This window comes from Somniosus microcephalus, chromosome 24, assembly GCF_052327205.1.
Source record: "Somniosus microcephalus isolate GS21.2 chromosome 24, FLI_Smic_1.0, whole genome shotgun sequence".
Taxonomy (NCBI): Eukaryota; Metazoa; Chordata; class Chondrichthyes; order Squaliformes; family Somniosidae; genus Somniosus; species Somniosus microcephalus.
Genome location: NC_141010.1, coordinates 10,393,907 through 10,403,442, shown reverse-complemented (window position 1 = coordinate 10,403,442; position 9,536 = coordinate 10,393,907). Strand labels below are relative to the sequence as shown.

At 48.4% G+C, this 9,536-nt stretch overlaps 1 protein-coding gene across 4 annotated transcripts in view; it reads right to left on the bottom strand.

Annotated features, from left to right (window-relative positions):
- Positions 1–1,213: 1,213 nt before the first annotated feature.
- Positions 1,214–9,536, bottom strand: part of LOC147101032 (protein AF-10-like) — a 44,799-nt gene continuing 36,476 nt past the window's right edge. The window contains exons 9-11 of one of the 4 annotated variants that reach the window (XM_085966201.1): positions 5,976–6,084; positions 2,680–2,877; positions 1,214–1,794 (exon numbers count right to left, since the gene is read on the bottom strand). In XM_085966201.1, coding sequence (XP_085822327.1) covers positions 1,759–1,794; positions 2,680–2,877; positions 5,976–6,084 — 343 coding nt within the window. In that variant the 3' untranslated portion in view covers positions 1,214–1,758. The other 3 variants (XM_085966202.1, XM_085966200.1, XM_085966203.1) reach the window with 3 other exon arrangements.

Below are 9,536 nucleotides of genomic sequence, written 5' to 3'. Positions count from 1 at the left end.
GGATTAACACTTTAGGTGATGTGGGGGGGGGGGGGGGGGGTGGTTTCAGGTTTATAGCCCTGAGTCCATCGAAGAAAGGGAGAGGAGACGCAAGCAGAGAAACGTGGGTTCACGGGGGACAGCGGGAATTCCAGTTTGCACCAAGGTCAGAGGGCAAGACACTCAGCCAGTGAACATCCACAGAAAAAAGTTGGAATATGGATCCTAACCACCCGAGCTCTGGCCTACACTTCTTCGCCATCTGAGCTGGCGAACATGACACACTGGGAGTCAACTCACCGAAACCAGGCCATGCTTACAAAGCAATAAAAAAAAACTGCAGGTCGCTCAGACTTTGAAAGAGAATGTTAGGTTCATGTATTGGTTGAGACTCTTCATTATAACAGACTTTCTCTTTCAGATGCTGCTGTGCATTTCCTAGTTTTATGCCAGGTTTTCCAGCATTCTGTGCCTGGGGAAACCTCCCATCATTGTTTCCTTTCAGTCCATGTCTCCCGTTCTCACCTCCCCACAGCCGCTTCACTCCCCGAAGCTCGGTGACCAGGCTTCTGTTGAAGGTGCTTTGAACGACCAGCTACCCAGCGGTCTAAGAGAACGGAGCATCGCTGGGTCAAAATCCTGGAGCTCGCTACCCAACAGCGCTGCAGCAGTGGCACCGTCGCCACGCGGGACTGCAGCGGTTCAAGGAGGCGGCTCGCCACCACCTTCTCAAGAGGCAACTAGGGACGGGCCAATAAATGCTGGCCTTGCCAGCGACACCCACATCCCCGAGAACAAATAAAGTTATTAAAAAAAAAAACCTGTGCGAAAGTGCTTGACGTTTCTTGCCAACATCCCCATAATATCCCAGGCAAACCATCTGGAGCTCATGGCGCAGGGCACCGCAGACACAAGCCACACACCTTGGCACAGTGTTCCAAGCACTCCCAACTCCAGATGTTTCTGCTGGGCTAGTCTGGGCTGTAAGTTCACCTGGGGTGGGGGGGTGGTGGGGCGGGGGGGGGGGGGGGGGGCGGAAAGAGGAGGAGAGTTTCTCAGTCCAGGGTCAAGATGCAGACAGCAGCAACCTTCTCCCTCCAGTAAACCCAAACCATCCTGCGCCTCACAGTTTTGTCGGACTGAAGATATTAATTCTACGGATGTCACTCTTTTGACAGCTGTCGTAAATAAGAAAGAAAACACAAACATCCACACACACACACACACACAGAAAAAAAATTACAATATTTCTCACAGAAGACCATGTGAAGGAAAGGTTTGGTCATTCAGATACCACAGATATTGCTAACCACACACTCAAGACTAGTGGATGGCATCTTGGAAGTATTTCCCATCCTCTGTCTTTGCGTCTAAAGGCGACTCTCTGAGCTTCTGTACAGCAGCAATGATCCATTTTCCTAATTTCCACCACAACGGGGGAAACGTGATTCCAATGACACGTTACGGTTTAGGGGCACCCCCTCACCGCTGATCGATAAAAGACACCAAAGAGCTTCAGTGACCCCCCCCCACCCCCCTCCCCACCGCAAAAAAGCATTATTTTTTTTCCTGAGAGGATGCAACGAGCTTCCTTGTGCAACTTGCTTCCAGCTTGTTTTTGTTCCGCCTTCCATGCGCAAGAGCCCGTCAGTCAGCAGCAGATATCCAAGGCTGTTCCAACTCTTGACCCGTGACCATTGACCCCAGCAAAAGAAGTTGTGAAGGAGCAAGATCCAAAATGGTTGCGGCCGATGATCAGTCGCGGAGTGGCACATGTCGTCAGCTCTTTTCCTGGTTGACTTTATCGTTCAACCTCTTACAAAGGGCAGCAAAAAAAAATATATATTATTATTAGGTATCTGGAAGATTCATATTGATGCTGTGATTGGCTGGCAGAATATTGTAAAACCAGACCCGCCAATGTCACTCATCCTTGGGAGTGACTGGCACACATTTTACATTAGAAATTTAACCTACTTTGTGTCACTGTTAAAAATCTACATTTATATTAAGAGAAATCTCAGGTAAACCGCACTTCCTGTTGTCAAGATTTTTGTTGTCATACTTTTCTGTCACCATTTACCATTATAATTTGCAATGTCAACAGTTCCCAGTTAATATTGCTACATCAACTGTCACAATATTGTCGCAGGCTCCGGCCACTAGGTGGCTCTATGGAGTGAGTTTTTGAAGCCTCTCTCCCAAATCTGTCACCATTTTGTATTTAGAAAAAAATCTTATGTTCATCACAGGACAATATTGTAGTATTGAGAGAGAGGAAGAGACAGACAGAGAGACACAGAGAGAGATAGAGGAGCTGAGAGAGGAAAGAGAGACAGAGAGAGAGAGGGAGAAAGACAAGAGGGGGGAGTCAAGGGAGGAAAGAGAGGAACAGAGACAGAAAGAAAAGAGAGAGAGAGAGAGAGGAGCTGAGAGAGGAAAGAGAAAAAGAGACACAGAGCGAGAAAGAAAAAAGAGGGGCGCTGAGAGAGAAAGAGAGGAAAGAGAGAGAGGAAAGAGACGGAGGAAAGAGAGAGACAGATAAAAGGAGAGACAGAATAGAGAGAAAAGGGAGAGAGAGGAGAATGAGCGAGAGCGCGAGCGCGCGCGAGGGAGCGAGAGCGCAAGCAAGGGGAAGCTTGGAGGCCTGAGGTAGGAGGAGTATTGTGTGCGAGATATGTATGAAAGTCTGAAGCTCACCTGAGCTTTCTGTACACTGCTGTCAGTGTGAACAGAAAGGAAAGAGTTGATTGGGCCAGAGTGGACAGGCAGGGATGGAGATCCTTGCGCGAGGTTGTTGACGGGGAGTTGTGATGTTCCAGACATCTGCAGCCTCTGGAGTTCCCGCTGTCGGTGCTGCTGCTGTTGCATCATCTGATAAACCAATGCTTGCTGGTCCTGGGTCAGAGTACAGGAGACACCATGTAACCCCTACAGACATGGTTCAACGCTGGTCGATGTGTCCAAGAGGTTTTTAAGCCGGCCCGACAGGTTCACTTAGCAAATACACTGTTGAGTGTGGCACTGAGTGAGAAAGGTCAGAAAGACCTCAGGTTCAGGCCGCAGCAAATTCGGAGCTAGCCGACGCCAGGACTGTGGCAGGAGGTTGACAATATGCCTTAGTTCCGGTCAGTTGTCATTGTTCCTGCTCTGTCACCGTGGTGCCAGTGTCCGGATTACAGAATTACACAGTATTTACTGCACAGAAACAGGCCATTCGGCCCAACTGGTTTATGCCGGTGTTTATGCTCCACACGAGCCTCCTCCCATTCTCTTCATCTCACCCTATCCTTCTATTCCTTTCTCCCTCGTGTTTATCTAGCTTCCCCTTAAATGCATCGATACTATTCGCCTCAACCACTCCCTGTGGCAGCGAGTTCCACATTCTCACCGCTCTCTGGGTAAAGAAGTTTCTCCTGAATTCCCTGCTGGATTTATTAGTGACTATCTTATGATTGGCTATCTAACAGAAAACAAAGAGTTGGGATAAACGGTTCATTCTCGGGCTGGCAATCAGTAACTAGTGGTGTTCCGCAGGGGTCAGTGCTGGGACCCCAACTCTTTACAATCTATATTAACGATTTGGAGGAAGGGACCGAGTGTAACATATCCAAGTTTGCCGACGATACAAAGATGGGAGGGAAAGCAATGAGTGAGGATGACATAAAAAACCTGCAAAAGGACATAGACAGGCTAAGTGAGTGGGCAGATGCAATATAATGTTGGAAAGTGTGAGGTTATGCACTTTGGCAGAAAAAATCAAAGAGCAAGTTATTATCTAAATGGAGAGAAACTGCAAAGTGCTACAGTACAAAGGGATCTGGGGGTCCTGGTGCATGAAACACAAAAAGTTAGTATGCAGGTGCAGCAGGTGATCAGGAAGGCCAATGGAATCTTGGCTTTTATTGCAAGGGGGATGGAGTATAAAAACAGGGAAGTCTTGCTGCAGTTATACAGGGTATTGGTGAGGCCACACCTGGAATACTGCGTGCAGTTTTGGTTTCCATATTTAAGAAAAGATATACTTGCTCTCGAGGCGGTTCACTAGGTTGATTCCGGAGATGAGGGGGTTGACGTATGAGGAAAGGTTGAGTAGGTTGGGACTCTACTCATTGGAGTTCAGAAGAATGAGAGGCGATCTTATCGAAACATATAAGATTGTGAGGGGGCTTGATCGGGTGGATGCGGTGAGGATGTTTCCACTGATGGGCGAGACTAGAACTAGGGGGCATAATCTAAGAATAAGGGGCTGCCCTTTCAAAACTGAGATGAGGAGAAACTTCTTCACTCAGAGGGTAGTAAATCTATGGAATTTGCTACCCCAGAGAGCTGTGGAAGCAGCAACATTAAATAAATTTAAAATGGAGATAGACAGTTTCCTAGCAGATAAGGGAATTAGGGGTTACGGGGAGAGGGCAGGGAAGTGGACGTGTGTCTAGATTCAGATCAGCCATGATTCTATTGAATGGCGGAGCAGGCCCGAGGGGCCGTATGGCCTACTCCTGCTCCTACTTCTTATGTTCTTATGTTTATGGCCCTTAGTTTTGGTCGCCCCACAAGTGGAAACATCTCTACATCAACCCCATCAAACCCCTTCATTAAGACCTCTATCAGGTCACCCCTCAACCTTCTCTTTTCTGGAGAAAAGAGCCCCAGCCTGTTCACCCTGTCCTGATAGTTATAACATCTCAGTTCTGGCATCATCCTCGTAAATCTTTCTTGTGCATCCTCCAGCGCCTCTATATAGAGTTGCCGTTGATCCTCGACCCCTACCTCAGTCCGTCTGCTGCCGAGACCCTCATCCATGCCTTTGTCACCTTCAGACTATCCCGGCTGGTCTCCCGTCCTCCGTAAACTACACTTCATCCAAAACTCTTCTGCACCAAGTCACTGACCTACAGTGACTCTTGGTTCCCCCAACTCAAATTTAAAATCCTCATCCTCCTGATTACATACCTTCATGGCCTGACTCCTCCCTCTCCGTAACCTCCTCCTGCACTACAACCCAGCTCTTCAAAAGCTCCATTCTTCGGACTCCAGGGTCTTGTGTATCCCCACCCGCCACCTTTGCCGTACCTTTGATGGCCATGCCTTCAGCAGGGTGGGCCCCACACTGTGGAATTCCATTTCTAAACCCTTCTGCCTCTCCAGCTCATTCTCTCTCTCTCTCCGCCTTTTGAGACCCTTCTTGAATTCATTGATCTCATTGAAGCATACAAAATTATTACAGGGCTTGATAGGGTGGATGTTGGGAGAATGTTTCCCTTGGCTGGGGAGTCTAGAACCAGGGGCCACAGCCTCAGGATAAAGGTTAGGCCATTCAGGACTGAGATGAGAATAGATTTCTTCACACAGAGGGTGGTGAATCTTTGGAATTCTCTACCCCAGAGGGCTGTGGAGGCTCAGTCATTGGGTATCTTCAAAACAGAAGTCGATAGATTTCTGACTAGTAAGGGCATCAAGGGATATGGCGATAGAGCCGGTGAATGGAGTTGAGGCAGATGATCAGTCATGATCTCATTGAATGGCGGAGCAGGCTCGAAGGGCCGAATGGCCAACTCCTGCTCCTATTTCTTATGTTCTCAAAACCCACCTCTTTGACCAAGCTTTAACATCTGCGTCTTTGGCTATCCCCCCCATCTAACATCTCCGTCTTTGGCTCGGTGTCCATTATTGTCCTAATGCCTTGGTGAAAGCACCTTGGGTTGTTTTACTTAGTTAAAGGCACTACAGGAATGGAAGCTGTTAAAATTAGGCGGCCAAAATTAAATGTATCACCAAGCACTCCCGCTTGGGGTATGACACGGTTAGATCCAGAATAAAGCTCCCTCGACGCTGTCTCGACAACGCGCCTCAGCGCTCCCTACTGCACCGCTGTGACATTATCCCATCATCAGCCGTCCCCCGGCATCTCTCGAGTGAGATTCCCAATGGATGGCAAAAACCAGGAAACCGTGGCCCCCTTTATCCCGACACAGAAACGCGGCAGGTCTTACCGGAGTGAGCTGCTGACAGGTCAGCAGCTGCTGTAGCTGCTGTTGCTGTTGTTGTTGGTACAGGAACTGTCTTTGCTGGTCAGGAATATGGCCCATTCCGGAGATGTTGCTGTGCACAGACACAAAGAGACAAACCTCAGCGTTTCTGGGACAAACAAACGATTGCATAAAAATACACTTCTACCTTGGGTGGGTGGGTGGGGGAGTCACATATCGAATGCCACGACAACAGCGCGCACTTTGAAGAGATTATGACTGGAGCAAATGTTGCGTGAGGTTGATCAGTGGTGGCTGTCGGCGGTGCAGAGACCAGGGAAATTTACATCGGGTGCCTAAGCCAGGTCGCCACTAGGATTCTGATAAAGCACAGGATGTTGGCATTCTGTGGATGAAGGAGAGAGAAATAAAGAGAGAGAGAGAAAAAGAGAGAAAGAGAGAAAATGAGAGAGAGAAAGAAAGCGAGAGAAAATGAGGAAATGAGAGAGAGAGAGAAAATGAGAGAAAGAGAGAGAGAGAAAAAGGGAGAAAGGAAGAGAGCGGAAGAGCAAGAGGGAGGGAGAGAAGAGAGAGAGAAAGAAAAAGGGAGAGAGTGAGAGAAAATGAGAGAAAAAGAGAGAGTGAGAGAAAGAGAGCAAGAGAAAATGAGAGAGCGAGAAAAAGAGAGGGAGAGCTTATTCATACTTTACCTGTTATGAAACTCAATGTCTGTCAATCATTAGCTGCAGCACTGTTAGTGTATCGGGCCATGTACAGTGTTGGTTGTAGTGTCGGGCCTAGCATATTTACTAAGTATGTTTGTATGATAAGTGTGCAAATAAGCCAAATGACAAAACAATAGCTTTGTCACAGCTCAAGACACGATGCAAGAACCTGAAATTCCAGCCAAAGCTCTAATCCGCCAGCTGCAAGACCTTCCTTAAGCTTTCCCCATCAGGGTCAGGCCATTAGGTGGCCCGTCACCGACAGACAGAACTACTTTCCTCTCCCTTGCCTCGCTTCACCTGCCCCCACGCCCCTCCACCACCCCCCCAAACACACACGTACAAGAGTGCGGCAAGAACAAAATGAGCTGAGCATCCATACGATAACAACTAGAAGGAATTCTTTCTTTGTTCCTGAACAATGCAACCTGTGAGTGTGGGAGTGTGTACAGTGTTATGGGAAGCTCACCAAGAATAGCACAGCAGGTGCCAATCTTGGCTCAGTGGGCAGCACTCCCGCCTCCGAGTCAGAAGGTCGTAGGTTCAATACCCACTCCAGAGGCTCGGAACGGATAATCCAGGCCGACACTTCCCAGGGCAGTGCTGAGGGAGTGCAGCACTGTCGGAGGTACCATCTTTCGGATGAAACGTTAAACCGAGGCCCCGTCTGCTCTCTCACAGGTGGACGTAAAAGATCCCACGGCCACTCTTCAAAGAGTAAGGGAGTTCTCCCCATTGTCCAGGGCATCTGGTCGTTTACCTCATTGCAGTTTGTGGGAGCTTGCTGTGCGCAAGTTGACGACCACGTTTCCCCACATTACAACAGTGATTACACGTCAAATGTACTTCATTGGCTGTAAAGTGCTTTGGGATGGCCTGAGGTTATGAAAGGCGCCATAGAAATGCAAGTCTTTCTTGTTTAGCAGTCATTCATGGGAGTACTTCTGATAATTCAGTCATCTTCTGCACTACTGTACTTTGAATTAAGCAATGTAAATAACACAGCAAAGTAGCAATTTAGTGCTTTACAAAATATGACTACTTATGAATTATCAGGTATTTTGAATGAAGCGATTTTGAATTAAGATTAGACTATGATTCCACAGGTGAAGAGACTACCCTTCCCCCGTCCCGCCCAACTACACAGCACTACATCAACAACTTGCATTTATATAGCGCCTTTAACACAGGAAAATGTCCCAAGGCGCTTCACCGGAGCGATTCTCAAACAAAATTTGGCACCGAGTCACTTAAGGAGATAACAGGACAGACGGTCAAAGAGGTAGGTTTTAAGCGATGTTTTAAAGGAGGGGAGAGAGTGTGGTGGAGAAGTTTAGGGAGGGAATTCCAGAGCTTAGGGCCCAATGGTGGAGCGAAGAAAAAAAACCCGTGGCTTCGGAAGAGGCCAGAGATCTCGGCGGGTTGTAGGGTTGGAGGCGGTGACAAGATTTCCCACTTCACACAAGCGCCCCCGTGTGTGTTTTTTTTTTTAAACACGCGTAGATTGCCCCCTGTAGACCGCCTCAGAATGAAGGAATCAGGCAATCCAAAAGGCAAGAACTTTATCGATAGCAAAATACTGCGGATGCTGGAAATCCGAAATAACAGAAAACGCTGGAAAAACTCAGCAGGCCGGACAGCATCCGTGGAGAGAGAAACAGAGTTAACGTTTCCTAGAAGGGTTTCGACCTGAAACGTTAACTCTGTTTCTCTCTCCACAGATGTTGCCTGGCCTGCTGAGTTTTACCAGCGTTTTCTGTTGTTATTTTGGCAAGAACTTTATAACTGGGAGGAAGGAAGTTATTCACGGCAGAATTCCAATGCAACATAAAGTGGCGGGGTGGGGGGGGGGGGGAGGCAATGAATTTGCAAACACTGGATTGCAGGTTGAAATTGGAGGTTGAAGGGGGTTAAAGGCACAAACTAGAAGCTCCACAGGTCTGAGCGCCCTGCAGAAAAGATTTTTGAGCCACAGGCCTATGTTGCCTTTCCCATTTAGGACCATTAGAGGGAGCTCTGCTCTCTGTGTAGCTCATTGTGAGCCTCTGGTGGTTGATAGCTGGTACTGCAGCAATGATGCCACTGTGTCAAAATAAATGTCCTCTCATACTAGCTCCACAGTGTGCAGTGCTAACCCTGGACGGGTTCAGAGCCTTTTGCACCTGGAAGAGGGCTGTCCTGGAAGCCGGAAGCCTTGGTCTACATGGCTTCGCCCCTTCCTATCTGTGTAATCTCCTTCAGCCCCACAACCCCCACCACCCCCCGCCCCCCGAGATATCTGCGCTCCTCTAATTCTGCCCTCTTGAGCATCCCTGATTATAATCGCTCAACCTTTGGTGGTCGTGTCTTCTGTTGCCTTGGCCCTAAGCTCTGGAATTCCCTCCCTAAACCTCTCCGCCTCTCTTTCCTCCTTTAAGGCGCTCCTTAAAACCTACCTCTTTGACCAAGCTTTTGGTCGCCTGCCCTAATTTCTCCTTATGTGGATCGGTGTCACATTTGTTGTCTTAAAATACTCCTGTGCAGCGCCTTGGGACGTTGTACTACGTTAAAGGCGCTATAAGAGTACAAGTTTTTGTTGTTGGAGTCAAGTCAGCTGGCGCTCCTTTGCAGTACTCCGGGAGCGCTGCACTGTCGGAGGAGACGTTAAACCTCTCAGGTGGACGTAAAAGATCCCGGCGGCACTATTCAAAGAGCAGGACTGGAGTTCTCCCCCGGTGTCCTGGCCAATATTTACACCTCAACCGACATCGCCCAAGAACAGGTTATCTGATCATTATCGCATCGCTGTTTGTGAGATCTTGCTGAGCGCAAATTGGCTGCCGCATTTCCGACAACATCCAAAAGCACTTAATTGGCGATA